The sequence below is a fragment of the Pinus tabuliformis genome, chromosome 3_2 (assembly GCF_031772625.1).
Source record: "Pinus tabuliformis cultivar Carrire ecotype Pingquan chromosome 3_2, CPIR1, whole genome shotgun sequence".
NCBI lineage: Eukaryota > Viridiplantae > Streptophyta > Pinopsida > Pinales > Pinaceae > Pinus > Pinus tabuliformis.
The window spans coordinates 718,460,305-718,478,914 of NC_142302.1; the positions used below are offsets into that span (position 1 = coordinate 718,460,305).

An 18,610-nucleotide genomic window follows, 5' to 3' on the forward strand; every position below is an offset into this window, starting at 1 on the left:
ACGACAGCAGGCCAAAAGATAAATACGCAATTTTTGGACAGCGTATCCTTAGCCGACTCCAACAGCCGCAAAGTCAACAGTTTCTGACCATTTTGGACAGCTAAGGCACTGAAGAGTTACTACAGCATTTACTTTCTCAGCTACCATGCTCCAGGAGTTGGCACGACATTAATGAAACATTTACTCATCAGTTAGATATTTTTCTTATGTAAAATATGTATATATACCTCCCCTGGCAACGTATGAGGGGTTGGTGATTTTCATTCTGAGGCAAATATATTGTATATTTTCAGATTATCTAATGCAAAAGGCTGGAAAAGCTCAGTGATTTCCTGAATGTTTGATGTCTTGGTGATGCTATGCGTGCTGTTGCAGAATTCCTGTGCTGTCTGATGGAACAATAAGTTTTTCTCAATCTATGTTTTGTCTTCTTATGTTTATCTAAATCATATACATGTTTCACTAATCTAGCAGTAGGGAAAAGGAATAGTACAGGAAATGTTTGACTACACCTTGTGCTCAATCTCTATTGCTGTAAATGTTTTCTTCAGAATTGACCATGAACATGAATTCTTAATTGCTCATGTTTTCATTAATTCTATAAATATGAATGTTATGTAGAAATTCTTCACTGCTTCTAAATAATATTCTCACTGTTCTCCATACCAGTTTGTTGAAGGATTCTTAATTGCCTTTCATACCCTGGTTATATCACATTTAATCACAGTTTCAAAGAATTGTTTCTCAGACACCTATCTGGCTCTGCAGCATCACTATGGCAACAACTCAGACATAACAAACTGATTTAGCGTCACTGACTCCATGCCCAATGGCCTAGAACACCCTGATAAGCACATATATATCTTGACTGAAGTCATCATCCAGCAAATTCCAAAAACAAAACCTTGAGCATCATAACTAGCCTAAAACCTTATACAAACAAAGTTAAATCATAAAGAGAGAGCCCTCTCTAGTCACAGGTAGGCTAGAACCTGTGACCAAAAGATTGTTTAGTGGTTACCTCGGCCGTATTCCCTTGGGAGTCAAAGGGAACAACCTGAGTGATAACATTATTGGCGACTCCGCTGGGGACCAGCGTATTTTTCAGCTGCTGTCTGTTTCTAGACAGTGGTTCCAAAAGCTTAAGCAGTTCCTTAAAATAGTTCTAAAAAATATCCTCAAAAATACCAAAAACAAGTTCAGAAGCTGGCTCTTAAGAAGAGAACTAGGCACACCAGGTCAAACCCTGACCCAAATTCCCCACCTGTTTTCAAGAATCCAAATTTGATCCACAAAACCCATAGGAACCAAAAGGAACCAGAACAATCTCCTGAAACCAGCCCTGAGGCAAGGCAACCAAGTTTTATTCCAACCCCTGTTAAGCCATCTGTTCACCTACATACAACTCATTCCTCCCCCTCTTCATCATCCACTTCACAAAACATATTGTCTACAACCAACACACAAACTGTTGTTGCTGTCCCAGTTGTTCCCGTTCTACCAGTTGTCCCACTTATCCCACCAAATATGGCTAATCGTTATGCACCCCTTCAGTTGCCTGGCAATCCTGGGGCCATGCCTCAGGATTACCAAGGCAAAATCACTTATTTTGATGGAACCAGTACATACACTGCCTTACAGCATACTAAGAAAATGCAAGATTACTTTGAGAACTATGAGATAGATGATGATGATGTAAGGATGAAAATCTTTGTCCAGAGTCTGACAGGTGAAGTAAGAACCTGGTTCAGGGCACTGGCTGCACATTCTATAGCTGATTCAGGTGCCCTTTATCAGTCCTTCTTAAACTGATGGGAAAAGAAAAAGGACCCTCTGCACATTTTATCTGAATATGATACCATAAAAAGAGGCCCACAAGAAACTGTCTTGGACTATTGCACTAGATTCAACACTATTTATAATGCTATTCCTCAAAACCTTAGACCTCCACCTAATTTGGCATTGATTAAATTCCATGATGGATTTGATGCTGACATGGCATATCAACTAAGAGAAAGAGCCCCTGCTACTCTAGCAGACATGCAAAACATAGCTGTGAGTGTAGAGGCAAATCTGATTGCCAAAAGAAACCGGGAAAGAACTGAAAGGAGAACCCCTTTCAAAGAAGAACCCTCATCATTCGAGCAAAAGCTAGATGCAATCATCAAAGGGATGGATAGACTTGGAGATAGGGTGGAAACCATAGAAAGAAAATCATCATGGGAAGGTCAAACAAGCAATATTAGAAACCCAAACTTCAGAAAGAATCAAAATCCTAATGTTGGTAGGACTGATCCTGATCAGCATGTCAGACCCCCTTTCCAAGAGAATTATGCTGAGGCTTCAACATCTAGTGAACCTAGTGAGGACCCTCACATCAATCTGATGGGTTTGGACAGTGAAAATCAAGTCTTTTTAACACAAGAAGACCAAGAGGTTTACAATGACAGTCAATTCCACACTAAGTCAGGAGAATCATTTGATTTTAAAGAAGGTTATGATACAGCTATGTATGAGGTACACAAACAATACAAACTAAGGAGTAGAACAATAGATGTACCTACACCCCTCAAACCAAAGGACAATAAGCAGCCAAAAAAGATCAATGAAAATATTTCCCTTCCCAAATCAGCTGACAGTTCAAACTCACCTACCACAGAAGTAACGGTGGAAGACATTTCAGAACAACAGTCCTCTAAAAATCAGCCAAGTGCACCCCATCCATTAAAGACAAAGGCAGATGCTCCCATAGGAAACAAACATGGCACCAGTTTCACTCAAAATGGACCTAATTATGAGCAGAAGACACTTGAGAACTCAGCTGAAAAGGAAAAATCTGCTGCACTAAATGCCAAAATTCAAATGGAAAAACCTTTCAACTTGGAAACAGAAATTAGTAAGCTGAAAATATCAGTTCCTCTTTCGGAATTAGCCAGACATGACATATACAGACAGCAGATCGATAAATCACTCCAAATATCAGACAATAAAGATGCTGTGAATGTCCTAGATGATCAACCAGAGTTGCTGTTCGAACCTGAGGTTAATGGAAAAACAGAAAATGGAGGGGTACCACCCTTTTATGTTAGTCTGAACATTCATGATAAGGTCCTACATAATGCAATGTTCGATTCTGGGGCCTCACACAACTTAATGCCCAAATCTGTGATGGAAAAACTTGACTTGGATATCACAAGACCTTACAAAGATCTGTTCTCATTTGATTCAAGCCAAGTCAGGTGTTTAGGCCTGATCAAAGACTTATGTGTCTCCCTAGTTAAATACCCAACCAAAACTATCTTGATGGATGTAGTGGTAGCTGACATACCCCCTAAGTATGGCATGATCTTGTCCAGATCTTGGGGGGCCAAGCTTCAGGGATCTTTGCAATTAGATATGTCCTATGCAACTATCTCAGTCTTTGGGCAGCCAAAGAGATTATACCAGGAGACTTTGATGAAATATGTGGTAAGCAGTCAAGACAAGCCCCAAAACTTCCCAATCTACTCAATACACTCTGACATGGATTCATTTATTCTCTACAATGCCGACATCTGTCACAAGGCTTATTCTGAACTATTAATGACAGTAGAGACCGAGGAGTTAGATGAGCAATGTGTCTACAAAGACCAAGAGACTGTGGGAATAGCTGATAAGAAGGCAAAGGAACAGGATACACCAAGTGACTTGCAAGAAACCAACCTACCCATCATCCAACTTTCTAATGATCCTAATCCAAATCTTGATCATGAAACTTTATGGTATCTAGAATTTGATGGCTCTGTAAACAAGATGGGAGCTAGGGCAGGAGTATGGATCCAAAATATGCACAATGACCAAGCTGAGGGCCATGCATATAGACTAAACTTTCGATGCACAAACAACATGGCTGAATATGAGGCCCTTCTATTAGGTCTGAAACTCATAAGAAATCTAGGTGCAACCAAAATCTCAATCTTGGGAGATTCAGATCTAGTCATACAACAGATGAAGGGGAATTTCACCACCAATGATCTGAGGTTGAGAGCATACAAGGGGGAAGCTATTCAAATACTGGAGAGTTTCTCACAATCACAGTTGACTAAGATTTCCAGAGAACTCAACCTACATGCTCACAGCTTGGCAACCTTTGCCAGCACTTGTAAATTGCCTTTCAAAACCAATCATACATTTACAGCTAAAATCAAACACAGACCTTCAGTCCCGGATAACATCAAGAATTGGCAAGTCTTTGAGAGTAACAAGCAGATAAAAAACTTTCTCACTTTAAAGGAATAATTTTCTGGCAAGAACATCGACACTAGCACTAGAGATGATCAACCACAGATCTGCACAATTACACAGAAAATATCAGCAGAAACAGTTGATCAAGTTTTGCATCCTACCACCTTTGACAAAGAAACTATACAGGAATTGAAACAATCAGATGCTGCAGAGGAAATGACTGAAGCAGAAGATGAGGTAATTGAGCTGAAAGATAATTTTCTGCCCATAGGACTAACCCCTTCGGAGGATCTGTTCGATTCAAATGATATCTCTAGAAAACCGAAAATGCAACCACTAAATGCTGAAATAGAAAATTGTAATATTGGGACCCCCGAAAATCCCAAAATGGTCAAATTATCCAAAGCATTACCACCTGAGCAGAAACTGAAATACATTGAGTTATTTAAAGAGTTTCAAGATGTCTTTTCCTGGAGCTACGAGGATCTTAAATCCTATGATACATCTGTTATCCAACACACTATCCCTATGAAAGAAAATCAAAGGCCTTTCAAACAAAAGCTTAGGAGAGTCAATCCAGTCCTACTTCCCCTTATTGAAAAAGAAGTTATGCGTATGTATGAAGCTGGGATCATTGCCCCAATCAGATTCTCAGAGTGGATTTCAAACCTAGTGCCTACTAGGAAAAAGACAGGGGAAATCCGACTGTGTGTTGACCTTAGGAATCTAAACAAAGTATCTCTCAAAGACCATTATCCCTTACCTAAAATGGACCACATCTTGCAAAGGGTAGTGGGAGCTGCTAGGATCTCTTTACTAGATCGTTTTTCAGGATTCAATCAGATCCTAGTACACCCGGATGATCAAGACAAAACTGCCTTCACAACACCTTGGGAACATTCAAATATGTCAAAATGCCTTTTGGACTTAAAAACGCAGGGGCCACATTCCAAAGAGCAATGGATATTGCCTTTGCCAAGAAAATTCATGACTTCCTAGTTGTCTATCTTGATGATCTAACTGCCTTTTCAAAATCAGATCAAGAACACTTGGAACACTTGAGGTAGGTTTTCACAATTTGTAGAAAGTATGGCATATCACTGAACCCAAAGAAATCACTATTTGGGCTGGAAGAAGGCAAACTCCTGGGCCATATAATCTCAAAAGATGGTATTAGGATTGACCCGGACAGAATTCAAGCTATCCTACAAGTACCACATCCAAGAAACATCAAAGAACTACAAAGCTTCCTAGGAAAGATCAACTTCTTAAGGAGATTCATTCCCAATCTGGCTGAACTCATTAGACTGCTAAACAATATGTTGAAAAAGGATTCCAAGGTCAAATGGACTATGGAAGCTAAACAAGCCTTTGAGGATATCAAAAGAGCATTGACAAACACACCGGTCCTAACAAGTCCTAGATTTGATCAAGATTTTATCATATTCTCTTTTGCTTCTGAGCATACAATTGCCGTTGTTTTGCTACAAAAAGATGACCAAGGCTGTGAAAAACCCATTGCATTTTTCAGTAGAGTCCTTAGGGATGCTCCTTTGAAATATCAGATCATGGAAAAACAGGCCTATGCCTTGGTAAAAGCCATCAAGGAATTCAGAATCTACATTCTTTACTCTCATATAATTGCCTATGTTCCTAATGCAGTGATCAAAGATATTCTAACCCAAGAAGGAATTGAAGGCAAGAGGGGAAAATGGATTGCCAATATCTTAGAATATGACATTGAGATTAAACCTACCAAACTGATAAAAGGACAAGGCCTAGCCAAACTAATGACTGAAACCAATTTTCAAGCCCTTGACATTAATGAACTGGACGACGAACAGGAGATGGCGACTCCACAGATCAACCAAGCCTTTATGCAATCTCCCTGGTATACTGATATATGTTTTGTATTATTGAACCTGCAAGCTCCTCCAGGGTTGTCCAGAACTAAGAAAAGATTCTTGAAAATGAAAGCATCCAAGTTTTGCATTATTGACAATGTTTTGTTTTGGAAAAATCATGAAGGAATCCTGCTTAATTGTTTAACAATAGAAGAAACTGACAATGTCCTCAAAGAATTTCATGCAGGTGACTGTGGAGGACACTTATACTGGAAATCCACAGCTGATAAAATCCTAAGGGCTGGATTTTATTGGCCTTCCTTGTTTTCTGATGTGAAGAAATTTGTAATGTCTTGCCACAAATGCCAAATTTTTTAGGGCAAGAGGAAACTGCTGCCTTTACCACTTAAACCAGTTTCAACTGAGAGACCATTCCAGCAATGGGGTTTAGACTTCATTGGTGAAATTCATCCTCCATCGTCTGGCCAGCATAGGTGGATTCTCACCACCACATATTATTTCACCAAATGGATAGAAGCCATCCCTTGCAGGCAGGCCAATGACTCCATTATCACACAATTCCTAGAAACCAACATCTTGTCCAGGTTTGGCTGTCCAGACAAAATTATCACAGACAATGCTGCAACCTTCAAATCCAAGAAAATGATCAATTTCTGTCACAAGTATCACATGACCCTAGGTCATTCCACTGCCTATTACCCTCAAGGTAATGGCCTAGCTAAATCTTCCAATAAAAGTCTCATCAACATCATTAAAAAAGTATTGGAAGAAAACAAAAAGAATTGGCATAAAAAGCTGGTAAATGCACTATGGGCTGATAGACTAACTACCAAGAGATCAATTGGCATGAGTCCATATGAACTGGTCTATGGTCTAGAAGCAAAGTTTCCTACATCTTTAGGAATTCCTGTCATCAAGTTGCTGCAAGAAATACAAGCTGAGCCCAATGACATTCAGAGAAGGATTAATCAAACAATTCATTTACAGCAAACAAGAGAAGAAGTCTATCAAAGAACCCAAGTTCTACAAGAAAAGATCAAAAGAATATTTGACAAAAGAACCAAAGCTGAAGATTTCTCTATAGAAAATAAAGTGTTAAGATGGGATTCTAGAAGAGAGGACAAAGGCAAACATGGTAAGTTTGATTTCTTATGGAAGGGACCCTATGTCATCTATGCTATACAAAGAAACAACACTTACTTTCTAAGAAGTCTGGATGGCTCAAACACTGAGGAAGGCCCAGTTAACGGGAGAATGCTTAAGCATTATTTTGACTCCCTTGATTAAACACTGAACAGGCATATACTGTACATAAATATTTGTATTTCAGTATTTTCAGTTACAACAGGTAAATAAAGTACCGAATGCAGCATATTTTGAGAAGACCAGGGTGCTGCATGCTTCCCTTTTTGAGAACATATGATCCTGGCAATTACCAAGCAGAGAAAACACAGGGTAACTATCAGCTCATGAGGAGAAAGTCTGAGAAACAAGTTAAAACAGATCTGCAAATTCACAGCAAATCAGCTCACTGGGTGTTGCTTGCAACTATCTAGGATCCTAACCATTGGTCTCCGACAACAGAGAAATTTAGCCAGCAGCAAGGGAGCAGAAACTCATGCAATCTGACCTGCTGTTCTTGGCTTTTCATCTGGAAAAGCCATCCCCAAGTGGAGCCACTGTTAGCCTCCTATACCAATAGGTTTTCATCTCTCATGATTGACAGTGGAAGTGCCAAAAATGTTCACTTTCCTTGCTGCTAAGGTTCCATTTTTGTCAAAGAAGCAGACAATTTAAAAAATGTAAAGAGGGTATGCCTTAAAAGAAAAATCAAAGGGCAAGAAAATGAATTGGTCAAAGAAAAAAATAAAAGAAATGAACCCCAAACAAAGACCAGGAAGGTGGCTAGTCCAAACTGCCACTACTACTTTGATGGGTGGTCCAACAGCTCAAGCTGGGCCTCACCATGTTTTGAATTGTATGTTGTAGACTAGAGAGGAAGTACTTGTTCAAACAGTTCAAGCTTGACAGATGACTAGGTGGATAGAGAAAGAAAGGAGCCCAACTGCTAAATCTGGGCCCTTGGAAGTCATAAGGGTAGACTTAGATAGGAGGGCAGCAAGAAGAAAAGAGAATTATCAGGGTTTGCAAGGCTAAGTGCACCCATACAAAGTGAAGAAAAAATGTTAGGCATAATAGGCAGGGTAGGTAGTTGAAGGTTGCAGAAAGCAAGATCCAAGCATATCACTTGGAATAAATCACAAGATGTCACCATCAGGAGAAAGGCAAGAGCAGTGGCCTATTTGGCATACTACTAAAAACATCACTAACTTCCCTCCTCCCCTTCAAAAGGTTTCTTACTAACCTCCCCATGGGCACTGCAGGATCTGCCTGATCAGTCCCCCTTACACTCTTCACTTGTACAAACTTCATGTCAGAAGTGACTTCTCTCTTTGAAAATAAGCCACATTTCTTGTGTAAAAATTCTTTTCATTTTGATCTACTCCCTAACTAAGTTTGTTTCCTAAAAACTTAGTTTCTATCATTTTCCCATTTATATTCCCCTACAATACTAACTGCTAACTCTATCTACACTAAATCCCCTATGTTCCCCTTTTCCCCTACTACTATAACACCATGGTGTATAAAACCCCAAGCAATGTATAAATATCCCCCCTTTAGCATTATAGCTAAATAGTTTGTCTAAGGGAGACATTAGTCCACCAGGGACTATGGTCAACCCTGCTTTGGGAATTACTCTAACCCCTGGTTAGACTAATAGCCCACCCTTAACCCTCATCTATACCCCTTGTTTCGAAAAAATTCATAAACTACCCATGCAAACCCTTTCCCCCACTCAAACCTAAGCCTAACACTCTATTGACCCCCCGAAAGATTAATTCATACCCCATCAAAACCCACAGAAAATCACTTAACCAAAGTTCCAACCCCAAATATTAAACTGAATATTTTAATCCGCCGGCGGGTCCCCCCCCAACATGCACAACAGGTCAGGCCGCCCGCCAGTCGTCCATCATCCGCCGCCCCCAATCCAACGATGGGCGGGCATTTTCAAATCTCAACCCGTCTCCCTTTAACGTCCGGGGAGATAGCGGTATTGGCTCCCGTACACGGGACGCGTGGCAGTCGGTGGGGTTGTTCGGAGCCCCCCTCCCCGATACCGCCTTCACCCAAAAGCGGTGCGGGGAGACCGCTTACCACTCTCCCCGATACCGCCCCTCCGCTGTCACATCGGCCCCCACGTCGCCATGACGTCATGCCACCTCCATCCGCACTTGCGCCTCGTGGCCCTCCACGTAACCTTGCCATCCCACACCGTCTGCCACCGTGTCCTGCCACGTTGGCCTCCAGCTCAGCGCCCACGTCACCCTCCGTACCCCGGGCCCGCCATGACGTCATGCTGACGTCATCGACAGAAAAGCGCCAATGTCCCTTTTTGTCCAAATTTGTCGTTAAAACGCGCGTTTTCCACTGTTTTATGTCATTTTCAAGCGAAAAAGACAGAGCCATTGTAAGCCTGTTCACTGCGAAATTGCCTCCGAACAACCAAATTCAAAGTTGCAGCTGCCACAACTTATCAATTCAGCTACATTGTGCACCCGCTGTTCAACCCGAAGGTTTTCCGCACTGTTCATCCAGGTATTCACCGCAATTCTCTTGTTTTTGCCCTTGTGCATGCCGTTTCTCTGCAAATTCTCCATTAAGCCACTGGTAATTCCCAAATTAAAGAAGGTCTCTTAGTCAAAACTAGACTAAACAACCTGCATTGCCCTCTGCTCCAAAAATTTGATATTAAAACGATAATTCACGGTCTAAAAGTTACAAATTCATCCTCGAGCTGCCTGGCATTGTTCTATTTTGCCGAGTGCATTCCCAAAGCTGCATTTCACCAATTTGAATCCTGCACACCCTTTGCAATTCATCCTCATCAATTCACAATCCCTGTGAATTTACCCAAGCACAGCAGAGACAGTCCTGCATAGCCTGCCTATTCCATTTGAAGGAAATTTCTAGCATAATCTGCATTCATTCTCTCACTTGAGCTTTGAGGAACCTTGCAAACCATTGCACTTACCTTGTTCTATTCAGAAATTACAAATGGCTGCCCCTGCACCCACAGCTTTCAGTGTTGCCCCCATAAATCCACCAAATAAAGACCTGGAGTCCTTGCCTCTTGCTGACAGGGACTACCTCATCCAAGACTTTGTGGGTGATAGAGACCATTTGCAGACCTTCAGGGAATTGAGAGATGATTATTTAAATGGTAAGGATACATATGGGATATGGGAGTCAAATCTGCCATACTACTTTCTCCCATCTGTTAACATTTTTCCAGAGATTATCCGCCTATGTGCTGAGAATTATGATGCAAACCACAGAGCTGTCAAGTCTCCATCTGGGAGCATCCTCTTTCACATTAATGCTGAGTCCATCAATCAGATGCTCAACTTCAAACAAACTCAGCTGTTGTTTCCTTTCTCTATGAACTATCTGCTAGATACAGGTGCCAAGATGACCACTGAGGACAGGGAGAAAATCACCAAGACATTTATGAGGCCTGATTGCCAGCCCACAAGGCCACCTCCCTACTTATATGTCCACTTTACTGATATAGGCAAACTTCTGCTGGACATGATTTCATATGTACTGGGCTATAAGACCAATGAATATGTGGATGAGATAGTGCTGGTATTACTATCTGCTTATAGCCCAGGCCAACCTCCTGCCTACAAATATAATTTTGCTAAGTTCATAGCCAACAAGATACATGAGCAGCTTTTCAAAGTAGACAGGGAGGGCATCTTCAAGTATTCATCTTATATCTACCACTTGTTCATGTATTACCAGTCTGAAGCTTTTCCATGCCACATTAAAAAGCTGGATTCTAAAGGGGAAAGAAGATCTGTTATCTTCTAGACATCTGTCTTCCACCAAGTCCAAAATTCACCATATTCATATTGTGAGTTCATTGATCAATTTGTTTACCCAGTCTCTTGTTTGTTGATGAGGTCCCCTCCTCCCAGAATGTCATTTGAAATACAGAAAGTCCTGCAGCTCTCCAAGAATTATAAAATAGCTGATTGGTACCTATACCAGGATCATACAGTCATCAGAATCTATGGCTGTGAGCTCTGTCCATACAGGCTCCCAAAATATGTGCCCATGAGACTGTTTGCCTTGGAGTATTATAGGTAGCTCATTCACTCTGATCTCACTCACTTTCACAGCTCCAAAAAGAAAGCCCATCTCAAGTTCAAGCACCACCTAGGCCCCTTCATTATGAATAAGAAAGAGGGATGGCGAGATGCTGAACTAATCCTCAAAGACAAGTACCAGCTCTCAAAAAGCTTCCGGTGGGTCCCCTATGACCCTGAAGGCTTCATCACTGCTAGAAGAGTCAAGTACAGGCTGCTAGCCTATGAGCATTGCAAATATCCACACATTGAACAGTATGCCAATCAGCAAGAATGGCTGCAAGACACTTTAATTGAAAAGTTTACTGAAGAAGAGATAATGCAAAAGAATGTCAAGGATTTGGAAAAAACTCTTGACTTGGATTCTGTGCAGCAGGTAATCTTCAAGCAACCACATCCAGTGGGAGAAGGGACCTCAGCCACAACTACTGCACCAGCCACCCAGGCACCTTCTACAGCAGCATCAGGTACAGACAAGGGTAAAGGAGTAATGGGTGCTGAAGAAGAAACAGTAAAAGAACAGCCTGCCTCCTCAATTGAGCAGCAACAAGAGCAGACTCCTCCGCCGCAAACTGAACCACCTACAGCACCAAGTTTGCAGACTCCAGCACATGAGGAGGGGGGGTAAGAAAAGAGACAGAGAAGAGTCCACTCCTGCAAGTGGATCCTCCCAGCAACCTGAGGCCAAGAGGCAAAGGGTTGACTCCCCATAGGTAGAAGAAATCAGTGAAGAATTCCTTGATAGCCCAAGGAAAGATGGGGAAGGCAGCCAGCAAACAGGTACAAGCTCCTTTCAGCAGGAGCAGGGAGTCCAGCTTGGCCTGGAGGTGTCATCCTCCTCTCAGCAGAGCAAGAAGCCTAAAAGCACTAAGGCTTCTTTCAAGCAAATAAAGGCACAAAATGACTTGCTGAGAATAGAAGTGTATAAACAGTTTCTAAATGCAACACCAGCCCAAAAAGAAAGGCTAATGTCTGTATATGACATTCAAGAGGAGAAAATGATCCTCAGTCACTTTAAACCTAAGGTGCCGCAACCTAAATCAGCTGCAGATTTTGTAAGGACAAGGGTGGAGGTCATGGCAAAGGACATTCACCCCATGGACCAAATAGAACTCCACAAGCAAACTGGAGAAATGGTCTATGCCACATTGGTGGACAGGGCAACCATGGCCCATGAATTAAAAGAATCACTGAAAAATACCAACATTCAGTTGGATTTTGAGAGAATGTCCTCCATGGCGAAGGACAACAGAATTAAATCACTTGAGGACATCATCATCGACCTGGGACATGATCCCAAGGACCCAAAGGGTGTAAGGGCCCTCATGAAGAAAAAGGAAGATGATCTTAATGCACTAAAGAAGAGGTTAAAGCTACTGCCCACCGAGCACCCCCAAACAGCAGAATTACAGAAGGAAAAGGAGGCCGATGAGCAGCTTGAGTAAATAATGCAGCTTAACCAGAAGGTCCTTGATTTGGAGAAGGAGCTTGAAGGGGCACTACAAGATAAGCAGGGAGAATCCACATCCCAAGCTCCTCCAACTACTTCAACGACCGCAACAACAACAGAGGCAGCAGTAGCCCCTATGACAACCACAGCCACAACAGAAGCAGCAGCAACAACAACAGCCCCAGACTCCAGTACAAGCATGGAAGAGTTGACTAAGGCTATTAAAGAAATGGAGCTTCAGGCCACTGAGATAAAGCAAGCCAAGGAAAAATTGGCAGAGATAGAGACCAAGTATGATAAATCAAAGATGACTGTGGCAGAGCAAGGAAGAGAAATAAAGGCCCTCAAAGAAAAGATAAAGGCCTTGGAGAAAGAGCTTAATCTAGAAAGCACTATGGCTGAAATAAAAAGAATTCTGTGGGCCAGAATTGACCAATCCATCACCAGACAATGGAAGTCAATTAAAACTGTACATGAACAAATGGATTTAATTGGGCAAGCACAGATAGAGATCCAGAAGGCCAAAATAGTGCTGGGAAACAGGCCTGAGCAGGCCAATAGAATGATTGATTTTTTGAATAACCAGACTAAGGAAGAACTGGCAGCCTTCGGCATTGTCCACAGAACAGAGGCTGTCCTTACAGCCCAAAAGGTGCTAACTCTCAGGAATTTTGTGCAAACCGTGGAGAGGAAATGCTATGAGATACAGGCTGAGGTGGATGAGTGCAAACTCAAATGGGAGCACTGCAGCAAAAGGGACTACCCAGCCTACTAAACGGTGCAGGAAGACTGATCCCCCGAGAGCAATATGCCACCAGAATGTCGAATTATATTGAAAATCAAATCACTGCATCTGGTAGTACTTCTGAGGAAACAGGGCCTCCAACAGGGCAGAGCATATACAATAAACTTGAAGGTCTGTTTTTTATTGAAAATGAGGTAAATCACCTTTTTGAAATTCCTCCAAATTTTTACAGATATACAGAGGCAGACGAAACTTTAGTGAAGATTCGAAGACATCAAATGCCCAAGGAGGATTGGTGGCAGGAAATGCTTCAAATTGTGCCACAATAGCCTCAGTTGCTCGGTCATTGCTAGCTCCAACTAAGCAAGAGTCAAACAGCAGAATAAAGACAGCATTTAAAAGGCAACCGAAAGATGACTCAGCATATGGACAACGACAGCAGGCCAAAAGATAAATACGCAATTTTTGGACAGCATATCCTTAGTCGACTCCAACAACCGCAAAGTCAACAGTTTCTGACCATTTTGGACAGCTAAGGCACTGAAGAGTTACTACAGCATTTACTTTCTCAGCGGCCATGCTCCAGGAGTTGGCACGACATTAATGAAACATTTACTCATCAGTTAGATATTTTTCTTATGTAAAATATGTATATATACCTCCCTTGGCAACATATGAGGGGTTGGTGATTTTCATTCTGAGGCAAATATATTGTATATGTTCAGATTATCTAATGCAAAAGGCTGGAAAAGCTCAGTGATTTCCTGAATGTTTGATGTCTTGGTGATGCTATGCGTGCTGTTGCAGAATTCCTGTGCTGTCTGATGGAACAATAAGTTTTTCTCAATCTATGTTTTGTCTTCTTATGTTTATCTAAATCATATACATGTTTCACTAATCTAGCAGTAGGGAAAAGGAATAGTACAGGAAATGTTTGACTACACCTTGTGCTCAATCTCTATTGCTGTAAATGTTTTCTTCAGAATTGACCATGAACATGAATTCTTAATTTCTCATGTTTTCATTAATTCTATAAATATGAATGTTATGTAGAAATTCTTCACTGCTTCTAAATAATATTCTCACTGTTCTCCATACCAGTTTGTTGAAGGATTCTTAATTTCCTTTTCATACCCTGGTTATATCACATTTAATCACAGTTTCAAAGAATTGTTTCTCAGACACCTATCTGGCTCTGCAACATCACTATGGCAACAAATCAGACATAACAAACTGATTTAGCGTCACTGACTCCACGCCCAATGGCCTAGAACACCCTGATAATCACATATATATCTTGACTGAAGTCATCATCCAGCAAATTCCAAAAACAAAACCTTGAGCATCATAACTAGCCTAAAACCTTATACAAACAAAGTTAAATCATAAAGAGAGAGCCCTCTCTAGTCACAGGTAGGCTAGAACCTGTGACCAAAAGATTGGTTAGTGGTTACCTCGGCCGTATTCCCTTGGGAGTCAAAGGGAACAACCTGAGTGATAACACTTATCATGGCCTTGACCCTTGCATTTTACGCACCATACCTCTTCACGCACTTCTGGTCAAGCTATCCTGTCTTGTTTCAGACTCTATAACTCAAGGCATAAATTCCTCAGCTGTGCGTGGATCTGCTGAACTCCCATGTTGGGATCCTGCATCGAGGTCTCATGTAGCCTCATCGCAATCTTTAAGGTCTCTGCCTGAGTCGTTAGCTTCTACTGTGATAGCGCACTCCTTAGATGTGGTGTTAGCGACGCTACAAACCATTTGCGATGTTCTCCATCCATGATATTCATATTAGCTTCATGAATCGTGCATTTCAGTCTCTAATCCAGCTCCCAAGGAGTCTCTCCTGGTAGTATCATGATCTCTTTGAATCCAATGATCGACTGTGCTTCAGACTTCGGATTGCTAAATTCTTTATTTAGCACTGCTTGGATATCCGTGATTCTTGGATTTGGATTATCATTGGAGTGCTTAATATACCAGGTCAGCGCGTGGTCCTACAAGGCACTAACTATTGTTGCTTTCTTTATATTGTCATCTATAATTCTTTGTGCTTCCCATATGGCTCTTAAAACGAACCAGAATTGATCTGGATCCTCATTTCCCAATCCCTTGAACACAGGCAACTTCACTGTGCTTGCCATATTGAATCGCAATGGTGGCGGTGGTGGTACTGGTGAAGATGGAGGTGATGGCGGTGAAGCTAGTGGCGATGTGGGTGGGGGTGGTATTCACAGAATTCTTTGCCTTATCAAATGGATTGCACTTCGTAGTGAGACCTTCGCGAGCTCTTCCTCGTTGCCTCATCGAGGTGAAATCAAGGGGCTACTTTCTGGCCCCTTATTTCCTTCATTCCTGTAATTTTTTCCACTTTGCGTAGCCCCGAACATTAAGGTAACTACATAACCCTCTTTTCGCACAATAGCATTTTAATCCAAGTATTCAAAGAATTTACATACTTACCTCACAGTCCCTTGAGAAAATGTTGCTCTGCCTCTCTATAACTGACTGAGGTGTCAACTGCGAACTCAGTAATGAAACCTCCTATAATCTAATCGAGCCAATGATCAATGTTGTGCGTGATCTTATCCTCCGATGCTTCCAACCTTCATACTAACTCTGGGGTCAACACAATAGGATTGTCAAGTTTCCACCTTCCTTAGCTATCTACCAGCTTCACAATCCACTCGTATAGCTCAGTGGGGAAGACACAAAGAAGATTTCATGGATCACTATGTACAGGTAGCAGTCTAACCACTCTTCATTTGACAGTCATGGGTTCCTGTCCTCCTGCGCCGTGAACTCGTGAATTCTTTTGTCCAACTAGCCTTTAATTTCCTTCTTAGTTGGATTCCAATGATACAACATCAAACATCTTTATGAAAATTCTGGTCTCGGCCATAGAACCATTTGTTGAATTGATGGGGCCCGACCCAGGTTTGGAGTTAATTAGCCAAACAAATCCCTACACTACTGGCCCTTTCGGCATTAGCCCGCGGAGCACAGACTGAAGTCTCACCCGAAGTAGTATGGGGGGGTGCTGGAACCAAGTTTTTGCACCCTAGAGATGTCTGAGGTGTCAATTTAGTCCAATTGTGCCACCTTCGTGTAGGTGACTTCATGCACTATGCTGACTTGTGAGACCTTCACGATCTGTTATAATTGCCTTCGCGCAGCCCTAACCAGGGGTTGAGGTGCTTTCGTGCTACTATGGCAACGATCTATGCTACTTCCCCAAACTGTACCACGGATCTTACTTATGTTCTTAAATATCTTAGTTAACTTCATGTAAACAGATACTTTATCTCACATTCACTTAATTATCACAGTCACATATGTTCGTGCATCATATAAACAGTAGCAATGCAATTCATACCCAATATATTCAATGTAGAAAACAGGAAATAAATACACAAAAATGATATAAAACTTTTCTTTATTAATGCTTCCAACTATTACAGACTTGCCCTACGCACTCAGCTGCAGGGGTCCACGCACTCAGCTGCGGACTACTAGGCCTATGCTCACTCAGCTGTAGAGCCTTCTCCTACTCTATGACCCAAAACTAGACTTTACACTTTAAATACTCCACTATGCTTCTATTCCATGATCATCAATTGATTGATCTTCTTAACTACTTAGAGCCTCGCTCTATTTATACAATCCCAAGCTCCAAAGACCATGGGTAGATCTCTATAGCTGACATTACATCACAAAATTGAGGGTGGACAACCCTATGACTCTTCTACAAACTACATGCTTCGTGCCCACAAAATGTGGACTCTTTTCATCGGGGTTACAACTTTTGACCAAAATTTGGGCTCTAAGCCCCAAAACTTCCCTTGAGGGATCCCATGCCCAACAGAGAAAAAGGTGAATAATGCTCAAATGGCAGTACAACACGACTCTACTCTCAACCTTGTGACCAACCTCACAGATACGAACTAGCACCTCACTAAGGTTGTAGATGAAGCATGTCAGACTATCCCAGAGCTGGACATCCCTGAGGTTGAGTGTTGGCCATGGTATCCCCCACAGCATGTTTTTGGGGCTCAAAGCCCAAGTTTTTGTCAAAGATGGTGTAGAACTCCGCGAATTGCGAGCGCAGAGCGTGAAGTGTACAGATGAGTCATAGGGTTGTCTACCCTAAAATATTATAATTTAATGTAAAGTTGTGTCGGCCTACCCATGGTTTGCGGATCATGGGGTTGTATAAATAGAGCAAGGCTCTAAGTGTAAAGGGTGTCAGAGAAGGATAGATAGAATACAAAGGCATGGTTCGAGGTTAGAGGTAAATCTGAAGTGTACTCGGTCATAGTTGTAGGAAGAGGCTCTGCAACTGACTGCACAGAGGCCTACTAGAGTCCGCAACTGAGTGCGTGGACCCTTGTAGCTAAGTGCGTAGGGCAGAGTCGGGTTTGTACTTGGATTTTAAAGTTAATAAAGAGAATTTTATTCTGTGCATCTGTTCTTGAATCTGTCTTTTGATGTCATGCATTACTTTTACTCTGTTTATTTACTGTGCGCAATTGGTAAATACTTGTACGAATGCTTATATATGAAAATAATTTAAGTAATCAGCTAACAAAGCCTAATTAAGGAAGACTTGGGTAAATAAAATGGGTCGTGCCATGGCTAGAGCTGCACGAAGACTGTATCACGGGGCGCGGGGTGCCCGCTAGTGCACATAGTGCAGTAAGTGCGAAGGTTGGACCGCGTACCAATCACCTCATATCAAACATCCCCAAGGTGAGGAAGCCTAGTTCTAGCACCCTCCCATACTACTTCGAGTGAGACCTTAGTCCGTGCTCTACGGACTATTGCCGAAAGGGCCAGTAGTACCAAGATTTGCTTGGCTAAATCACTTCTAAACCTGGGTCAGGCCCCACTAAGCCAACAAATGGTTCTGTTGCCGGGATTAGGATTTGCATAAGGGATGTCTAATGTCATGCCACTGGAACCCAAAAAATAAGGAAATTGAAGAGTGGTTGGATAAGAAGATTAACGAGTTCGTGACACAAAAAACAAAACTCCGCAAGTATCTAAGGAAAAGTGGTTGGAGCGCTACGTGTATACAAAAATCCACGAGATTTTCTTTGCATCCTT

At 41.8% G+C, this 18,610-nt stretch overlaps 1 protein-coding gene across 1 annotated transcript in view; it reads left to right on the forward strand.

The window, feature by feature from the left end:
* Positions 1-18,610, forward strand: part of LOC149182646 (uncharacterized) — a 110,817-nt gene that overhangs the window by 59,638 nt on the left and 32,569 nt on the right. Inside the window, exon 3 of the mRNA XM_089414621.1 lies at positions 4,345-4,461. Within this exon, the coding sequence (XP_089270747.1) occupies positions 4,345-4,461 (117 nt within the window). The remainder of the gene's footprint in view (positions 1-4,344; positions 4,462-18,610) is intronic.